The 21,534-nt window shown below is 48.8% G+C and overlaps 1 protein-coding gene across 1 annotated transcript in view; it reads left to right on the top strand.

The window, feature by feature from the left end:
- The window catches only part of LOC146775758 (uncharacterized), a 30,220-nt gene extending 9,248 nt beyond the window's left edge, over positions 1–20,972 (top strand). The window contains exon 3 of the mRNA XM_085638991.1: positions 19,863–20,972. Within this exon, the coding sequence (XP_085495117.1) occupies positions 19,863–20,488 (626 nt within the window). The 3' untranslated portion in view covers positions 20,489–20,972. The remainder of the gene's footprint in view (positions 1–19,862) is intronic.
- Positions 20,973–21,534: the final 562 nt, after the last annotated feature.

The raw sequence follows: 21,534 nt of genomic DNA, 5'->3' as shown, positions 1-21,534 counted from the left end.
TTTCCACAGAATCAACAAATGAACAAATCTAAGTTATGTCATAACATACAGTTTCAAGGGTGGGATAATCCTCACCTCCGTGTCCTTAATAGAATTGAAAATTCTTTATCGTGATAGCTAGAAATGTTTTTATTCTATGTCAGTCCACAGAGGCTCAGATTATGCTAGTTTAAAGTTGACCCACCACATTAGTAACAACATCTACAATCGGCTTATGATAAAACGTTTTGAAAGTAGAATCAGAAGACCAATCCGCCGCAGTCATGATATCCTCTAAACGGGAACCTGTAGCCAGAGCCTTAGAGGCCAAAGCCCCTCTTACGGAATGAGCGCCAAAGGCCCAAGTATCAATACCTGCCAACTGCAACAACCAAGTGACCCATCTGGCTAAAGTCGCAGCAGTGACTGGGCGGAAAGGTTTCTGCAAAGAAATCAACAATTGTCCTGCCACATTAGTCCTAAATTCACGTGTGCAATCATAACACTTCAAACACTGAATAACACATAACTTACTGTGATGTGGAAATGCAGGGTAAGAAATACATTTAGAGTTGGTTTTAGTTTGCTTAGAAATAGTAAACAACATCCCTGAAGGAGTGAAAACTCTACCTGCTATGTCCAAAGCGCAAACATCAGAGACTCGTCTACATGATATTAAACATAACAATAGTGTCAACTTTGCCGATAACTGCTTACGTGAGAGACCCTCATTTGACGGCCAATTCCAAAGGAAAAGTAATACCACATTTACATCCCACAAATTTAAATAACGGGGTTTAGGAGGATTTACCAACCTGATACCTTGCACCACTTTACAGACCAATGGATGTTCTCCCACAAGCTTACCATCCACGTGAGGATGACCCGCCGAAATTGCTGATCTGAAATTGTTAATCGTCCTACACGCTAAACCTGTACTTGCCATCTCAGACAAGAAATTAACGATCATATGGATACCGGATCCCAAGAGATCTCCTTGTTGTAAAGCACACCAACTAACCCATTTGCGCCAAGCTGACTCATATCGGTTATGTGTAGCAGGTGCCCAAGATTGGGACAGGGAAAACAAAGTGTCCTCTGAAACTCCAGCATCTCCGGAAAGTCTTCAAGCCATGAAGGACAACTGACCGTGGAGTATGAGTGGGTGAGGCTGACCAAGAGGGTCTGTCAGAATCTCCGGAAAGGACTGCAGACGTACTGTGGGTGCACATGATAGGGCCAGCGCTGCTGAGAACCATGCTTGTGCTCTCCAACATGAGGATATTAACATCACCTCCGCACCTTGTCTGCGGATCTGTGCCAACGTTCTCTGTATCATGACGAATGGAGGAAATGCATACAGCATACCCGTCATCAATGATTGAAGAAATGCGTCCGAGTTGCTTGCTAGAGGGTCCGGCCGCCAACTGTAAAACTGAGGCAGTTGTGTATTGAGCCTGGAGGCAAAGAGATCTATCGTGCACAGGCCCAACTTGGCATTCAGCTGATAAAAAAACCTGGGATGAAGACGCCAATCGCTGGAATCCCGAAGGAAACGGGAGTTCCAGTCTGCTACGACGTTGGTACAGCCTGAATATACTCCGCTGTCACCGAAATGTGATGTTGAAGGCAATAATGCCAGAAGTCCTTGGCTATTTCCGCAAGTAATCGGGACCTCGTACCCCCCAGCCGATTGATATAACGTACTGCTGAGACGTTGTCCATACGGAGCAGTATACAACAACTCGTCTTGTGTGGTGACAGGGTTCGATTTGCAAATGAACCTGCCAAGAGTTCCAGACAATTTATGTGGAGTTTCAGCTCTTCCTGGGACCAACGCCCCCCGTCTCCACTGCCACACACCGGGCTCCCCAGCCCCATCTGCTGGCATCCGACTCAATCACTATCTCTGGGACTGACGCAAAAATGGCCTTGCCATTCCAGGTGTCCATGTGCTCTAACCACCATGAAATCTCTGCCCTGGCCTCCTGCATTATCAGAATCTGTTCTATGTAACTCAGACCCTTGCGTAGGTGTAGAATTCCAGTCTCTGGAGTGCCCTTTAGTGAAGGGGACCTGGGAAAATAGCCTGAATGGACGAGGCTAGCAGACCCACCAGCCTTGCCAACGTCTGTACTGATATGGTCTGAGAAGACAACGCTCTCTTCAACTCTTTCTTGATGGCAATTCGTTTCTTGAGAGGTAGCAATAGCTGAGCAGAGACCGAGTCCACCTGGAACCCCAGGAACTCCATCGACTGTGATGGAGTCATAACAGATTTGTCTACATTGATGATGAACCCCTAATCCTGAAGGAGCTGAGTTGTCCACACTAGATGATGTTGAACTGTAGTGATACTCTGAGCCATTATCGGGATATCGTCTAAGTAGATGATGAGCCTGACCCCCCGCTGTCTCAAAAACTGAACTACCGGTTTGAGAAACTTGGTGAAACACCAAGGGGCGGTCGAGAGTCCGAAAGGCAGGGCGGCGTACTCATACCACGCGCCTCCCCATTGAAACTGCAGGAACCTCCTGTGTGGTGGAAATAGGAACCAGCAAGTAGGCGTCTTTTATTATTTGCATTAAACCGGTGAGTTGCTTACTACTAGCCTGTCAATCGGGTCCCGGGAAACCGGAGACCACATGAGTGATGGATCAATGCCTCGGTACGTGGCCCAGCCTGCCCATATCTTCCTGTGCTTTTGCGAACATCCCCGAGCCTGAAACACTGCCACTTCAGCTGACAGGCACCTATCCATGGCTTTTTTCCAATTACCTATACTGGGTCGGGACGCCGCCTTCCAGTGTTGTGCAATGTCACGCTTGGCAAGTGTAAGACCCAAGAATAGCAGGTGTCGTTTATATCTGTTCCCCCGATGTCTTCCGTGCCATATTGGAGAATCAGCATTGGGTCTGTAGGAATGTTCCACGCTAGGACCCGCCCCAAGCATGACCTAATGCCAGACCAGAAGTGTTGCAGCGCCCCACAGCTCCATACCGTGTGAAGGAACGACCCCTCCTCCGAGTTGCAGCGGAGGGACGTGGGAGACTGAATAGCCCCCATCTTATAGAGGCGTAAGCGTGTATAGTAAATCCTATGGAGGTACTTAAATTGGATCAACCGGTCGGTACCGGGTGGAGACAGCGGAGTACCTAGGACTAGTGTGGCATTCTACACTGAGATGTTGCTAAGTAACATGTAACATGACCATGTCACATTGGAATCCCTGAGGTTATAGATTGTTGTAAATAGGAAAGTTCTGTAAAGTCAGTTGTCTGGAGTTATGCTGGCTGTTGGATGGGATCTTCTTTCATGGAATAAACTCACTACAACTTTATACCTGAATATCTGATTCATTGAATATGGAGAATACTTCACTGGCGTAGTCGGCTCAGGAGTAGGGGAAAGTGATGTATAAAGAAGATAAAGAAGAAGATCTCAACAATAATTTTGCTGCATTCAATAATTAAAGGAGAAATTCAACTTTTAAACTCCTGTTGAAAAAACGTATCTTTAAATACTGCTCTCGCATTTGAAGAAAGATTCTGCAACGTTATAATCTCATTCAGCACAACGGTGAACTCAATGGAACTTAAAAGAAATTCTCATGTGATGTTTGGATTATCGTTACGTCGCTGAAGGCTGCGAGCAACGTGGAAACATTAATACTGGTTGAAACAGAATCTATTCATCGCGTGTTGCACATAGGACATATGCGAGGAATCGGTGTTTAAGCAATGCGGTAACACATGTGTATTTATGCGTATTTATGCATGTGTAGACTGTTCCTGTTCTTCGAGTAATTACATTGGAGCGTGTCGATAATTGTAAGTACATCTCAACGTTGTGCAACATCCACGGCATGTATGGTTATTTATAACTTCGTTGTGGTGGTTCCCCGGCGTGTTATGACATTTGAAATTCAAAAGTAAACGTGGGAATTCTAGCTGACGTGGCATCTTCCTACCTGGAACTTGGTTTTGCTCGTTCCATATTCGGCTTCTTCGTCGTCAGGGGATAGACTCAGCGTAGTGGGACTTCCAGCGTCAGCGTCAGCAGCTCTTCGTACGCTCTGAAGCGTGTCATCACGCACCACGCTATTGTCTGCGCGTGCGTGGCGGCCATCTTATTTACCGTATCCTGGCAACAGCACAGACTTTATCGGCGAGCTACGATCTGAACACATGGAAGTGTCAATTTCGTTTTAAAGCAAGCGAAGGAAGTTACAACAAGGGCAGAGACAGTGTGGCATATAAAAGCGTCCAGTAAAACATTGTTTTATTTCTATTTAGCAAGTGATAAAATTATAGGATATTTTGTTTTTTCTTCAACAGTTTTGTTAGATATCATATACTGTATCACACACTTAATAGCGTATAAGTTTTTGGACATTATGACTTGGGAACAAGGTAATTAATTGCATGTAACTCTCTGTATTTACAACGCTGAGGTTTATATCGGTTGAAGTTATAATACGTAAACATGCAGAACGTTACTGCTGCTCCATTCTTTTTGTCTTGTCCTGGGTCACCTCCCATTAAGTGGAAAAAATGGAAGGTGGTTTTTGAGAGATATGCCAGAGTGTGTGGACCCCAGAGGGGTCTGAAGGCACAAGATCTTTTTGGAAAATACGTAATGAATTATCGGTTGATATTAACTTGCTGTTTAGGGGAACAAGATTGGTTCCTCCTGCTAGCCTTAGAAAAGAATTAATCGATCTAGTGCATGTGGCACATTCAGGTTTGTCAAAAAGCAAAGAGAGACTTCGCATGACATATTGGTGGCCTGGAATGGACAACATGATAGAGAGAATTATTAGGGACTGTGTTACTTGTGCTGTGAGTGATAAAAATAAGAGTGTTCATGTGCAACCTATGGTCTTGAGGAAACGCCCTAATGGTCCATGGCAGGAAATTGCATTGGACATTGTTGGTCCTATTCATGAGAAAGGTTCGCAGATTTACATTTTGGTTGTTATTGACATGTTCTCTAGGTGGCCTGAGATTTTCTTTCTATCGTTGATCAATACTTCTAAGGTGATTGAATGCTTGAAACTCTTATTTGCTAGAGAGGGTTCCCAAAATCAATATTGTCGGACAATGGTGTCCAACTGGTTTCGAAGGAAATGGAACAATTTTTAAATGATAGAGGTATTATTCACAAGACCTCTGCTCTCTATCATCCTGAAGCCAATGGGATGGTGGAGAGATTTAATAAGGTTATAAAGGAGACCATTGCTTTGGCTAAAGATGTGGGGTTGGATTGGAAAAAACAGGTTTTGGAGAAAGTTGAAGAGTACAGATTGGCTCCTCATGCAACAACAGGGAAGTCTCCTTTTTTGTTGTTTCGTGGTAGAGTACCCAATACTAGTGTTGAACCCTATTGGGTTAACAAATATGAACTTGCTAAAGGTAAAGAGAGTGTGTGTGATGGTGAATGCATGCTAAGGCTAGAAGATGAGAAGGCTAAATCAAGAAAGGCTTATTTTGATGTGAAAAATGCAGTAAAGAAAACTAAAGTAAATGTTGGTGATTGGGTCAGGATTAGATGCCCAGGGTTGTTGGGGAATTCTGGGTCAAAATTCATGAAGCCCATCAAAGTAATTAAAACATTTAGTAATGCTATACAAACGCAAGACCACAGAATTTGGAATTTGAATAGAGTTTTTGTATGTAAGAATATGCTAAACTTAAATGAAGAGTTAGTTTCTGCTAAGGATGTGGAGGACAAGGAGTTAAACTCTCAAAGAAAGTCTTCAAGAATGGTTAAAAAACCAAGTTATCTTGCTGATTTTGTTTGAGGTAATTTTGCAGCTTTTATTCTAGGAAGGGTGATGATGGGCTAGGTACAAAGGTTAGGTACAAAGGTTAGGTTGTGTTAAGATAATCTAGAGGTTAGCTTTATATTAAGTTCTTTTGGAGTTTTAATAATCTGATGTGCTTGTAGAGTTTTAATAATTTGATGTGCTTGTATGTTCTAATAATTTAATGTGCTTGTATGTTCTCTTATGAGGAAGGGAGATGTGTGGCATTCTACACTGAGATGTTGCTAAGTAACATGTAACATGACCATGTCACATTGGAATCCCTGAGGTTATACCTGAATATCTGATTCTTTGAATATGGAGAATACTTCAACTAGCCAATGCCTCGGCCCAGTCATCGTCCGTCAGAGTGGGTACATCCTCCTCCCACGCCGCCCGAGTCCGGTGTATAGTGGTCGTGGAGTGTGTAGTGATCGTTTGATGAATAATTTTATGGGCCCCCAGATCCCCCATGAGCAACTGGTTTCTGCCATGAAGAGTCTCTCCACAGCATAAGCCAGGTCTGCCTGAGAGCTATACCGCCATTCGTTTATCACTAGAAGGTGCGATGCCCAGTAGTATGCCCGAACGTCTGCCGCCGCTATCCCGCCACAGTACGTAGATTGAACACATGTTGCAAGCGCCATCCACACCGCACCCCCAGAGAAACCTATTCAAAAGAGCGTTGATCTGACGGAACCATGATGGTGGGATTGGAAATGGGTAATTCTGTAGCCGATAAAGCAGGAGTGGTAGAGACACCATTTTAAAAATGGCAGATCTGCTGTATAATGAGAGGGGTAGTTGAGACCACACCGTCGTCTCATCTCGAACCACGGGGAGCAATGGCGCAATGTTGTGTGACCATGCCACAGTCGGGTACCGCGTGATATACACACCAAAGTACCTAAAGCCCTCCTCCGCGACAATCAACTGCGAGGCCCAAGCCTGAGACCGCTGATCCCCGGTGATAGGGAACAAAATGGACTTAGATGGATTGGCGTAAAGCCCAGAGGTTTCCCCAAAAATCTGCAGAATCTGGAGCACCCGAGGCCCGGAGACCCAGGGATCTGAGATAAATAACAAGGCGTCGTCGGCATAAAGCGCAATCCTGTCTGAGCACTCAGTGACCAATCCAGACCCCGAAAGACAGAGTCCAGGCGGACCCAGGCAGCCAGGGGTTCGATGGCCAACGCAAACAGAAGAGGGGAGAGTGGGCACCCCTGCCTTGTGCCCCTGCGGATGGGAATGGGGTCGAACAGTGACCAGCCACTCGGACTGATGCAGTGAGGTCGGTATATAGTAACGTTACGAACGCCCTGAAGCAGGGGCCCAGAGTTACTGCCTCCAGGAGCTTAAAGAGGTACTTCTAACTCAGGGAATCGAGCACTTTGTCGATATCTGGGAGCAAGACAGCCGCAGGGCTCTCCAGACAGTGGGCTTCCGCCACAGCACTGTGGGCGCGTCTGATCTAATGTCTAGTGGAACGGTGGGGCATAAAGCCCGGTTGATCTGGATGTACCAGATCTTGTATGCAGAACCTTCCGCAGCAGCTTTGGCTCGAAATTTAACAAGGATATGGGGTGGTACGAGCCCGGGTCCTCCGGTGGGCGGCCCGGTTTAAAAAAAGAGTACGATCTCCGCATGCCTCCAATCCGAAGGCAGGACGCGCTGCTCTGTGGTGTCGCGGAGCGCTCCCAGTAGATGAGGTCCCATAGTCTCCAGATGGGGCCGCAGGAAGTCGCACGATAACCTGTTCGGGCCAGGTGCCCGACCTGGTTGTGTGTTGGATAATGCCGCCCGTAGCTCGTCTAAAGAAATTGGTTCCTCCAAGGCGGCATGTATGCTCATCTGAGAGGCGGCGGGAGGGATATCTACAAAGAAGGCGTCTATAAGGGGTTCTGCATTAACCTCACGCTCCTCATATAACGGCGCATAGAAATCAGCGAAGGCCTGTACAACCGCCTCTGGGGAGGTGCACATGAATCCCTCGGGGAACCGCAAGAGGGGAACCTGCGTCGGGCCGCCCTGGCTTTACAAAGCCTATGAAGCATCTGGCTAGACTTATCGCCACATTGGTAGATCCTGTACTGAGTGGGTAGCCAGGCCTCTTTGGCAGAGTCTGTGTGGGTTTGATGAAGCTGCTGATGAACATGCAAGAGGTTCCGTCGGGCAGCAGGGTCAGAGCCCTCCACTACCAGGGACTGGAGCTCGGCTTGTCTATTTTCAAGGTTGTGCACCTGAGCCAAATGACGCTGCTTCTCCCCCGTGTGATAGCTGATATCGACCCCACAAATCGTGGGCTTGAGCGCCTCCCAGAGAGTGACCGGGGACTGGCAAGAACCGACATTGATGCTGAGATAATCAGTGATTGCCCGACTCAGCATCTCCAGATATTCCGTGTCCCGAAGCAACCAGGGGGACATGCGCCACCTATATGGGGCCCTGTTAGCCTGCAGGTGCAGCTTAAGTTGGATCGGTGAATGATCTGAGAGCCCCCGGGGCAGTGAAGAACCACGACCTTATGGGCCTGGCGGCGCAGGGTACGCCCTAATCTCCTGAGTTCACCTGCTTTGTCTTACAGAGACACGGGACACTCCGTTAGGCGCAGAAGATAAGGTTTATTAGCTGCAGCTAAGTACAGTTGTCCCAGAAGTACACTCGGTATGTTCTTAGGAGACTGCCACTTTACTTCGTGGCACACAATCTTTTATAACACACATATTCACAAAGAACACTCCCAATGCATACAGGGTTAACCAATGAGAAGAATGTGAAAACAAGATATTAAGTAACTCAAATAAGCCTCTCTTCCAACTGTGTTTGTCACCCTTCCCCACAAGTTAATCAGTGGTAGTGTTTATAAGTCGACTTGCAGGTGGCCGGACACATTTGTATGTCCCGGAGGACAGTTGTGAAATGAGAGAATACGAGTAAAGAATAGCGAAGGCCAGAGGATAAGATAAAGTCAGAAAAGAATGGTGCGAACCAACAGATAGTTGAAACAGGGATCAGTCAAACCAGACGAGGATTAGTGGAGTCGGCCGGACCCTGACACCAGCTTTAAACAGAGGCAGGAGGTTATTTGACACGTTGCAGTAGGAAGAGGGAAAACAACACCTCGTTCACCGTGCTGCCTGAGTGAGGGCAACACAAAATGGTGGAAAGACACAAAATGGTGGCTAAATACGAACGGGATCGGAAAACTGAATTACCTCAGAAGTATGGATGTATGTGACACCTTATGCATGTAGCTATGTAGGATGAACAAGTAATCGAGGCGAGAAAGAGTGGAGTGGACTGACGACGCATAGGAGAACCCGACTACAGCGGGGTGAAGGACCCGCCACGTGTCCACCCAGCCCAGAGTGTGTGCCAGCACTTTTAGTTTGGACGTAGCGGGGGTAAATCTGGTTGTCGAGCTCGCCACCTATCCAAGGGACCCATAGTGTTGTTACAATCACCCCCTAGGACCATCAGGCCTCCCGGAAGATCACCCCAGAGCTGTGTCAATTTATCTGTAAATGTCTGGCCTAGTGGTGGGGGGGCGTATATACTGCCTAGTGTAATCTGTTTGCCGGCTACAGTACCCGCAATCAGTGAAGCGGCCACCAGGATCTAGCCAGTGTCGTGTAACCTGGAGCAGCACCCTATAATGTACAAGTATGGCCGTGCCCAGCACCCCTCGTGTGAAACCACAATGGTACACTGTAGTGTAGCTGTATCGGGAAAGGCCCGGGGCTTTCGTGCCCAGAAGGTGTGTCTCCTGGAGTAATAGGATGTCTGCCACATAGCGCTTCTCCTGCTGGAGCACGGCCCCCCGTTTGACCTTATTAAGTAAGCCTCGCACGTTCCAGACGAGAATGTTCAGTGTCCCCGGTGTAGAGTTAACTGCCATGTGTGCCATTCCTAGATGTCCGGGCACAAAGGGTCGACCGGTGTGCGCACGGCAGAGCAGTAGAGTGTGTGCATGGTGCGAAAACAAAAAAAAGAACAAACAATAACACAATAACTGTCCTCAACCTGCCCCCCCCCAACCCCCATTCTTTCAGAAACATGTAGTATCTGTTGCAGTGGAATCCCTCCCCAGGCCTTCAACAGGACGACCCAAGCGGTTCCTCCGAAGGATCCCCCCCTCCCAACTTCACCCAACATTACCCAAATGTTTGGGCGTGCCATGTCAGTTCCCTCCAGGGCTGGTAGTCGAGACCCCAACCCTTAACACATACGCAAGCCAGTAAGTCCACTACTAAAAATAGAGTCCCGTCCCGGAAGTGAGCAGGAAGCAGATATGACCAACGTGCCCCAGTCTACCTCAGTCCCCCGTGCCCGACGATTCCTGGGCACGCCAATTGGAGCGGGATCTGTTGCATCTCGATGTCGCTTCTCTGCCCTGGCGACCACTCCAATGCGAGCCCTGTGAGGAGTCTGAGTCCGAGTCCAACGGGGACGTCGAGTCTGGTTTGAGGACCCTATGCTCATCTGTCCATACAAAGACCTCCTCTTGGGAGTCGAAGAAAAATGTTTTTGCGTTAGCCATCACTTTCATCCGGGCCACGAACATCAATGCATAGGATAAGTTTAGTTCACGTAGCCGTCTCTTGGCCGCCACAAAGGACTAGCGTTGAAAACTGTACAAACTTAGTATAATCGGGGAGAACCATGATGAGATGTGCCTGAAAAACCATTTTGCCCTTACGTAGCCAGGCATACCAGAGAATGGTGTCGCGGTCTGCATAGTTAAGGAGTTGGGCGCTCACTGGTCTCGGCCGATCCCCTGGTGGCGGCTTCTTGGTCAAAGCGCGGTGGGCCCTCTCAACCACGAAGCAGAGGGACATGTCTTCCGGGGGCAGCAGCGCCCTGAGCCACTCCGAGATGAAGGTGTCCATAGATGACCCCTCGCATCTTCAACCCGGGCAGCCAGGTCCTGCGTGTGTTTAGTCAGTTTGTCCACCTTTTGCTGGAGTGCAGATACGGAGTCCTCCACAGTAGAAACCCTGGTCTCCACCTCGGTGATGCGGTTGACCGCAGATATTGGCAGAGAAACGACACCTCCGACCCCACGGCTCCAATCTGAGCCTCAAGAGCAGTCCCCGATTGATTGATCGCCTCCAGCAACGTCGCCGTGTCTGAGGACAGGCCCTCCGTGAATTCTCCCCCGGGAGGATTTGTGGTGGTGTAGTGGTCCATCGTATGCTGCTTGGGGGCCGACGGCCCCTGCGGACTTTGCCCATGGCTATCAGGGATACCAAGCCGGGGGAGCCCTCACCTGGCCGGTTCCCACCTAGGGTCCATGTCGAGGGCAGCAGCGCTGATCAACAGACGCTAGCCAGGTACAGTCCCCACACCAGGCTCGACAACAGGGTATCACCCCGGCGTCCGCCACGACCCGGCAAACAATGACTTGTGCCCACACCGGATCCAGGCTATGGCGACTCCACAGCGTGCAGGGCAGAACACTGGAGCTGCTTGGGTGTTCAGGACGGTTCCGGGCACAAGGAGGGGGGCAGGCACCGATGGCACAGCCGAACCACCCTTCCACACCGGGTACCAAGCACTCACTGGGTCCCCAGCCTCCTGGCCGAGCTCTTGCCATGTGGCACACACTCCGGGCGCTGCATGTCCGGGCCAAAAACACGGTGGGCCTCGCTGACTCACCACAGGATTTTGGGTGGCCACTCTCCCACAGCAACAGCATCTTCAGCCCGGGGGGGGGGTCCCGCCGGAGATTGGCGGCATCTCGTTCCGGCTCGCGGCATCTCAGCAGGTTGGCGATCACAAGTAAGGGGCCCCCACAGCTGCAAACCAACCGGCAGACTCTGCAACGCACCAGGCAGCAGCCAACACAGGGTCTAGGTCAAGCCTCGCCGGGCTCCCAGCGCTGCCCTGGCCCACCGTCATCTGTAGCGATGAAGAAGGGGGAGGGGTGCCCCAATGGCGTCGCGTCCGTTACCTTGGCCCTCTGCACCTCCGCTCGATCAGCATGGGGCGATGCCTCTGCACACTCAGGTCAGGGAAGGCCCCGGATCTATCCGCCTCGCCATCACTACTCCACCCCAACGAGGGGGATCCACTGCAGCAGCGGAATCGGACGCACAGCCCTTCGTCCCGGGACCAGCCACTGCAGAGCGGGAGCCCGGTCACGGTGTTCCCGGCCCTCCACCGCCGCCAAACTCCACCAGCAGCAGCACAGCGGGGACCGCAGTGCGGGGCCCCCTAGAATCGTGGCTGGGGTCTAGGATAATGAAGGATTCTGGCCCTTTACTGGAGCAAACTGCGGAGCTCTAGAGAGACACGTCCGCCATGTTCGGCTCCTAATCCACGCCCCCGAGCTTGGTAACTTTTAGTCCAATCTGGACCCTGCGTAACTGGACCCTATGGCTGGGCCTTCGTTCTCAGGCTTGTCTGGAGCAAGGCTGCGCTGAGGGGAAGGAAACATAAGGGAAAGGGTTTTACCAGTCATTGCAGTCCCTGTACAGCTGTAGGCCCACCAGACAAGCTAATATATCCACCTCGTATAAACTAAAATATCTATCTCAATGGAAAGGGATAGGAGAGGCAAAGGAGCTAAAATATCTATCTTAAGAGCTCACACTCCGACTTCAACAAAGGATTACAAACAATGAATGGAGAAGCCAGTACTCACTCCACCGACGCTGAGGACAAAATGGACTGGCAAAGAAAATCAAAGACAGGAAGCAAGTCGTGCCCAAACTCACCTGATGAAGCACCAAAGCTTGCCCATGACATTTCCAGAAGAATTGAAAATGCTACTGCAAATCGCTTTAAAGTTCCACAGAACGCTCAGGACTGTGACACTGATCCTTAAGACCATGGAACGGCTGGTGCTGAAACCACTTCATGCCCTAAAAAGCTGATTGCTCACTTGGAAGATTGAGCTCATTTCCTCTCAGTCCTATCTGGACCCTGCATAACTGGACCCTATTGCTCGGCCATCATTCTATGGCTTGTCTGGAGCAAGGCTGCGCTTATTAGAAAAGGGACAAAGAAGGAAGGGTTTTGCCATTCATTGCAGTCGCTGCATAGCTGCGGGGTCCACCAGACAACCTTGTATATCTACCTGATATAAGCAAATATATGTACCTCAAGGGACAGTGATAGGAGTAGCAAATGAGCTAATATATCTATCTTAAGAGCTCACACTTTGGCTCCAACAAAGGATAACCAGCCATGAATGGAGACGACAATGCTCACTCTACCGATGCTGAGGACAACAAAGAATGGCACACAAAATTAACGAGAGAACGTGAGTCATCTCATGGTATTGAGGATCAGAGTTGCAATCTTGAGTATTTTGTAGAACTTGAAAGCAAATTGCAGTTGTAATTTCAATGCTTCTGGAGAGTTCACGGGCAAACTTTGGTGCTTTTTCCGGTGAGTTTGGACACAACCTGAGCTGAAACCACTTCATACCCTAAAAAACGATTGTTGACTTGAATGATTGAGCTCGGTTACTTTTAGTGCAATCTAGACACTGCTTGAGGGGACCCTATGGAAGGGCCATCGTTCTCTGGCTAGTTCGGAGCAAGGCTGCGCTGAGGGGAAGGAGACATAAGGAAAAGGGTTTTACCAGTCGTTGAAGTCCCTGTACAGCTATATGCCCAGACAAGCTCATATATCTACCTGGTATAAACTAATATATCTATCTCAATGGACATTGATAGTAGAGGCAAAGGAGTTTATTTATTGATTTTTATTTAGGGGAATCTTGTATAGCGCACAGATACCCCAACGGGGTGTCTCGGCGCTTCTGTGAGAGCTGATGCTGTGTCTGACTCAGTTGGTATCAACAGAAGAGAAAGGATTTTAGAGCTCTCCGGAAGGGGAGTTCCTCCTGGATGGTCCGGATGGACAAGGGTAGCTTGTTCCAGTGGGAGGAAGCACAGACTTGGAATGTTTTTCCCCCAGAACGAACTTTGTTGACTCTGGGGGTGGAAAGGAGAGGTTTAGAACTCGAGCGGAGAAGTCTGGTATTGCTGTATGGACGAAGGCAGGAGGATAAGTATGTGGAACCCTTTCCCTTGATAGCCCGATGAGCTAGGGTAAGTGCCTTGAATTCCGCCCTTTTATGAACCGGGAGCCAGTGCAGCCTATGTCGATGGGGAGAGATGCGTTCACGAAGGGGGAGACCAGGCGAACAGCAGCATTCTGGACTGTCTGGAGGCGACGCTGGAGGCCCAAGGAGAGACCAAGGTACAGTCCATTGGCGGAATCCAGATGGGAGGTGATTAGAGCCTGCACAATAGTTTTCCTAGTCTGGCTGGGGAGGAAATTGATGAACTTTTTCATCATCCTCATCTTAGAGAAACAGGCCGCGGATACCGTCTGGATTTGTTTTTGGAAAGAGAGATTGGTATCCCAGATTACCCCGAGATTTTTAACTGAGTCTTTAGGTGAAGGGGGTGTACTCAGTTCAAGGGGCCACCACAGGTTGGGGTCCAGAGGCGAGGGCTGATGGAAAAATATAACCTCGGTTTTGCCGGCGTTAAGACGGAGGGAATTGTTATCCATTCATCTTGCGATGTTGCGGAGACAGTTTTTCAACGGGTCAAAGGTAGATTGGGAAGGGGAGTCGAATGAAAACAGTAGCTGTATATCATCAGCGTAAGAAGTGGCCTTGATTCCGGATTGAGCGATGATCTCGGCCAAAGGGGAAAAATAAACATTGAACAGGAAGGTGCTCAGTGAGGAGCCCTGAGGGACTCCCCACCTGAGAGGGCGACAGTCCGAGGTAAATGGGGGTGTGAATACTGCCTGTGTCCGATTGGACAGAAAGGAGGCAAACCATTCCAAGGCCTTGCCTTGTATGTCTTTTGCCTGCAGACGGCCAAGGAGGACGGGGTGGGAGACGGTGTCGAATGCTGCCGACAAGTCGAGCAACACCAACACCGCTCTAGATCCCTCGTCCAACTTCCATCTGATGGCGTCAGCCATCTCAATGAGGGCGGACTCGGTGCTATATCCGGGCCTAAATCCGTGCTGTGAGTTGTGGAAGGCACCATTGGTTTCCAAGAAGCTAGCCAGTTGCAGCTGTACGAGTTTCTCAAGCACTTTAGCTGGTGCAGGGAGCAGGGAGATGGGACGGTAGTTAGCAGGTTCGGTGGGGTCTGCATTTGCTTTTTTGAGTATGGGAACCAATCTGGCGTGCTTCCAGGAGTCGGGATAGATTCCTGTCTGGAGGGAGTCGTTCCAGATTTCATTTAAGATGGGATTGAGCAGGGGGGCTAAGGATTTATACTGTTTTGCCGGCCAGGGGTCCAGGGGGGAACCAGATTTGCATTTTAGTAATTCTGCCAGCGCGTGTTTTCCGGGGTAATCACCTCAAAGTTAGAGACGACCTAAGTGGGATTAGAGCTGACAGTGCATGGTTCGAGATTGTCAGGATTAATCTTGCTGGGAAAGGAATTTTGAATAGTGGCAAACTTGTCTTCAAAGTAGTTAGATAGACTGTCGCAAAGGGTCTGGGACACCGGGGGTTGACGCTTGAGGGCAAGAGGGTCAGTGAAGGTTCTGATGGTATTAAAAATAACTCTTGAAGACCCTTGTGCCCGGAAGATGTTCTCCTCTAGATGGGACCTTATGTGATCTATGATTTTTGATTTTCTTCCTGTACTCCTTAAGGGCGGATTTATATTTGAATTTACTGTTTGGGGAGTAAGATTGTCTCCAACTTCTCTCAAGCTGTTTACAGGCCGATTTACAAATGCGGAGTTCATCCGAGTACCGAGTACCAAGGAGTTAAAATATCTATCTTAAGAGCTCACACTCTGACTTCAACAAAGGATTACCAACAATGAATGGAGAGGTCAGTACTCACTCCACAGGAAGCAAGCCGTACCCAAACTCACCTGATGAAGCACCGAAGCTTGCCCATGCCTTTTCTAGAAGCATTGAAAATGCTACTGCAAATCGCTTTAAAGTTCCACAGAATGTTCAGGACTGTGATGCTGATCCTTAAGACCATGGAACGACTGGTGCCGAAACCACTTTATGCCCTAAAAATCTGATTGATCACTTGGAAGATTGATCCCATTTCTTTGAAGTCCAATCTGGACCCTGCGTAACTGGACCCTATTGCTTGGCCTTCCTTCTCTGGCTTGTCTGGAGCACGGCTGCACTTACTAGAAAAGGGACAAAAAAAGGATGGGTTTTACCATTCGTTACAGTCACTGCATAGCTGCAGGGTCCACCAGATAACCTTGTATATCTACCTCTTATAAGCAAATATGGGGGATATTCACAACATCCTGCGTAAACTAACGCTAATCTCAGCGTTCGTTTTTTTATCGCCGTCTACCTCGGAAGTTAATCGCCGTGTTAGCGGCGTATTCACAACGCGCCGCTAACAGGTGATATATTCCACTACAGGGTGAAATATCCGGCGTTAAGGTTAGCGTACGGCGATAAAAATCCTGACGCTAACGTGAAAAACGTGGCGATGGGCCAATTAGCGACCAGGAACGGCACGCTTATCATCGTCAGCGCACCTTTTTTCACGTTCGGCGCTCAAAACCACCATAGAACTCCCGCTATGCAGCCCAAACACAAAAAAAAGGAAACATAGCAGAAGAACCATGGAGGAGCCTGGACCCAGCACAGAGGCCAACATCAACCCCACAAACACCTAGGAGGACCAGCCAGAGACCCAGGGGAAGGCCAAGGAGAAGATGGAGAGGAAGACGCTGTTCAGTCAGCAGGAAAACCAGGTCCTGATTGTGGAGGTGACAGAACACCAACAACAACTTTTTGTCAGCTCCACTGTGACATTGGCAACCAAAAACGCAATATGGCAGTCCATCGTTGCCAAGGTGAATGCTGTTAGAGAGGTGAGGAGGACAGTGGACGACTGCAAGAAGCGCTAGCATGATGCCAAGCGCAAGACCAAGCAGAAACTTGCAGCCAACCTGAAAGCAACAATGCAGACTGGAGGTGGGAGTCCAGCGCCACAGGAGAAGCTGGGTCCGTTGGAGGAACAGGTGTCCCAAGTCATCAGTGAGGAGACTGTGGTCGGAGTTCTGGGACAGGATACTGCTCAACACGAACAGACACATCAGCAACAGGGTGAGTACCAACCAGGGACTGGGAGGACAGGGGGAGATGGGTCCAATGGCACTCATGCACATGGTCAGTCACACACACAGTGCATCCACATGTCAAGTATCAGAGAGATGGGGCCCTGTGCAGATAAATTGAAAATGTGTGATGTTGAGGCAAAAGGGGCCATGTAGACACCCTGCCACATCTCCAGTTAATGTGTCCCCCTGCATGTCCATGAGATGCAGTCCTGACGGCTTGCAGCGTGAGCCCTGTGTGCCGATGGTGCATGGCAGTTGTGCTGGTTGGGGGGCAGGATGGGGGGGAGTGGAGTTAGAGACATAACGTGCTTGAGTTATGTAAGTAAAAAATAAATCCAACCAATAACCTTGCGCTTACTGCATAGCTAACTCTGCTTAGCAGCAAGTGCAAGTTAAATAGTAGGATTCATTAATTTCTTACCTAACTCAAGCACCTCCTGTCTCCAACTCCACTACCCCTCATCCTGCTCCTCACCTGCCTTGCACTAGCACCCTGCACCACCGACCTGCAGAACTACCACTGCAAGCCGTCCCTGTGTGTACACCAAGTGAGAAACCATCTAGTGAGTCTGCATACCAGAAACACATGCAGGGTCATATTCACAAGGAATTGGCGGAGAGAGGCGTTAGCCTTCTTGGCTTAACGCCTCTCTCCTCCACCTTGGAAAAGCAAGGCTACACCATATCCACAAGGTCATGGTGCCACCTTGCTATTCCAACGGCGATGGTGCTAAGTCTCACAACTTAGCGCCAACGCAGGCACCCTTGCACCACAGTGCAAGAGTGTCTGCAAGCAAGGAGGTTTCCTTTATGTAGAGCAAGGTGTCCCCCTTCCTGCATATAAAGAAACCTAAAATGCCATCTACTAACTTACAGGTGTGCTGCTTCATGCAGCACACATACAAGTTTCAAAACGTCATTTTAAAAATAAAGGTTTGTTCATGTAGAGGAAGCTGCCCCTTCCTGTACATAAACAAACCATGACATTTAGCTTTTCCCATGTGTGCTGCATAAGGACAATGCAAAAACAAGGACACATTAAGCAGTTCTCTGATTGCCAACTTGAGACAAGGGTTTTCCTGTTCTCAAGGGTTCTGTTGGCTCCTATTTAGGCTGCCCTCCACAACACCCACTGCACACCCCTTTCACGCTAAACACAGCGTTTAAGGGGGTTCTATTCACAAGGCAGCGTTAAGCCATGTTAAGTGGTTTAACGCTGCCTTGTGAATAAGGCGAGGCCCCTATCGCCACAACAATGTCACAGAAAACGTTGTGGTGGCGATTGGGGCCTGTGAATGTGCTCCGCAATGTCACAACAAACTGATCATGCAGCCAAATGGCTCAAACATGCATATCCCACAATGCACACAAACAGCAGACTTCACTCAAAAGGTGATGTACTACAATGAGCAGGGTGGCTATCCCTACAACACCACAGGGCGGGGACAATGCATATCAAGAATGTGTCAACCAAATCTGTACTGCAATACTTGTCTGTGTGCCAGACTCACAGAACTACAATGTCCCTGTAAAGAAGTAAGACAACCATAGCATGACCACAAGCAAGGATAGCAAAGTAGGAACAAATGAAGAATAGTAGCAAAATGGCACACACACCCCTTATGTTGAATTGCACACCTCCGCTCCCAAGTGTACCCATCTGCCATAACGAAAACACCATTCCACATCAGGCCAGGTGTCATTTGCCCATTACACCATTCTGTGCATGTTAACCAGCTGTTTATTAAGTCAACTGTGTCAGTGACCAAATATGCAGTCATGGCTATGATCAGCCACCCGCAAATCCATACATTGAATATCTGTAACCAGTACAGCATTTATCATCCATGTGACCAGCTGCGTATTACATACACAAACACACATCACCATGCCATTTGCTTCTGTTGGCAGGGTGGTGGTGATAAGTCCTGAGCACCACAAATATGCCATGGAATTCAACATCCCTCTAATCCCGGGCCACTTACACATCACACGTGGGCTCAACGTAGAGGGCTATTGTTGTTGACACTGTCTGTCCAGCCAGCAACAATAACAGTAACTCATGCAGCACCATACTCACAATGGGTAAGCCAACAGGAGGGCAGTAAGCAATGCACACAAGACAAATCACAACAGACAAAGCTACCTGGATACACATGTATACAGCATAGTGCAGCACACATAGAAACAGCAAGTAGGCCTTAGTAGCCAATGTGCTTAAATGGGGCCCTTCTCACACATAACTAATCTTGCAATCAACTGATGCACATGTGCAGTACACAGAGAAGGTGCGGCTATGTGAGCCACACTGACAATGCAAGTGACAGTGCATGATGAATACAATGCCTGCAACCCAAACATCTCCACATGATGCAGGCCACGTCACAGAGGTGGCTGAGTGTGGCCCACATCCTTAAAGGAGCAGGTCACACTCTGACACATCCACATGTACAGAAAACCCCTGACGTAACCAAGACCTCTACTTGAAAACAATGTACAACTGTCACAACTCTGACCATAACACATATTTAGTCCATCTTCCAACATCTCAGCATTGGAAATGCACAGAAGTGGAGGCCCACTGCCTGAAAGGGATAAGGGGCAGAAAAACAAAAGCTGCATGGTTGAGTATCCCACAATGCAGTGCACACACATACAATTTGGAGTACACACACATTGACTACAATGTGGGACAAACTGCATCCCCTTCACAACTGAACACAGGACACAACTAATGCTGCCTGTGTGTATGAACTGCCCAATCGCATTAGTCATAGCTGTAAATTGTGGCATGACAATGTACAAGTACAACCTCATACCTGTGATGTAGTAAAAAAAAAAGCCAACATCCAGCAAGAAATAGGCAGCCCCTCCCAAACAGTCCCAATGTACATTGTCATGCGATCGGCCTGTAATCTTATGCAATGCATGATCATCCATGAAACTCACAGTTAAAATGCTTCTCCCCTTTACATTTGCAGAGGGACAAATATCACATCCTGAACAGCAGCCTGTCCCACTCTTCACTGATGAAGAGGATGAATTCTTCACCATCAGCACAGACACCCTCCAACAGCTGCTAGACTCCATCAGCACCCCACCTCCAGGAGCAGGGCCACCCAGCTGCATCGTGCAAACCCCAACCCCTGCACAAACCACACAGCAGCAAGCACCTACCACCAGGGCTGTCTCCCAGGGCCTCCCGGATACAAATCTTGAATTCCAACGCCTTGTGTTAGAGGTCCAGCAAGAGATGGTCCATCAGGTGCGGTTGGGGTTTGACAGCCTGGCGGCCAAACTTGATTCCGTTTGTGGGTGTCTGAGTTCCATCCGGGACCACGTACTAAACATCACGGACACCCACAGGCCGCTCACTGCTCTCCAACACTCCTTGGCTGACATCGCTGGAGTCATGACTCAGAGACAGGAACAACTGTCCAGTCAGAGTGGCTCCAGCGATGGCAGCCAGAAGTTGGGCCGCATGCGGCGGATAATGGAGAACATAGTGCGGATGCAGGCAGAACAAATGGCTGCCACAGCTTCACACCAGCGAGATGTAGCTGGAATCTTCCATGCCCTGCAGATCATCATCATTGCATTGCTGTAGCAAGGTCTGTCACAGATAACTGCTGCTGCTGCTGATGCTGCTTCTACATCCAAATCTCAGACCCCTGATGTGTCAGTAACTCAGAGTGCTGCAGCCAATCTACCACCTCCCACATGTGAGGCACATAACACATCAGAGGACGAAGATGAGGATGAGTCTGCCTTGTTGCAAAGAAGGAAGCAGCAGCATACATCTAGGCCAAATGGCCTATTTCTACTTGGTTCTGGGCTGAGCATCACCTTCAACTGTACTCTGTGATACCCACCATGGACCTTGACATGGACTGCCATATTTCGTTTGGTTACCAATGACACAGCAATCAGACTGCTGACTGAACTCTTCCTCATCCTTTGGACTTGTCAACCCTAACGGACTCTGTCTGGCCTTCCACTGGGCATCAATGTAATGTGGGGATTGCATGGCCAAGTACTGTTCCAGTCTCCAAATATGTCAACAGACATGTGAATAAATATCTTTCAATCACACAGATGTCATTTGTCCATGATCAATCCAGTATAGCAGTCTCGTAAAATGTAGGAGCAGTGATTCCACCAAAAGGTACACCCGGGGAAATAACACAAATGTCAATGTTTTATTGTGATGCTGATAGGCAGTGAGAGGACCGGGTATGTGGGGACCAGCTGTACCCCCATTGCTCCAATAAACCAATCTAGCAATATCCCAAATTATACCCACATCCATGAAGGAAATAGGATTTTTTTTAAAAAGGCAAAGTCTGTTGCAGGCCACAAGTAGTATCAGCCTTAACAAATGCTGAAAGAAAAGCTCATGGCATATCTACTCACACACCCTTCAGGCTGGACGAAGCCTGTTGTGAACGTGCACATGGCATTTCACATCCCAAGAAGGTGCTCACCATATACACATTGACGAAGATACGTAAGGGCACATGTCTACCAGCCACTAATTGAACCACAATGTCTGCCTCACTGAAGTAGAGTCGGCAATAGGGACTGCCCCCAAAGTGTAAGGTGTCAGTCAGCCCCTTCCTGTGGACAAATAATGCTTACTGACTTTGGAACCTT

This window comes from Triturus cristatus, chromosome 12, assembly GCF_964204655.1.
Source record: "Triturus cristatus chromosome 12, aTriCri1.1, whole genome shotgun sequence".
Classification (NCBI taxonomy): Eukaryota; Metazoa; Chordata; class Amphibia; order Caudata; family Salamandridae; genus Triturus; species Triturus cristatus.
Note: the sequence above shows the minus strand (reverse complement) of the source record. Positions and strands in the feature narration are given on the sequence as shown.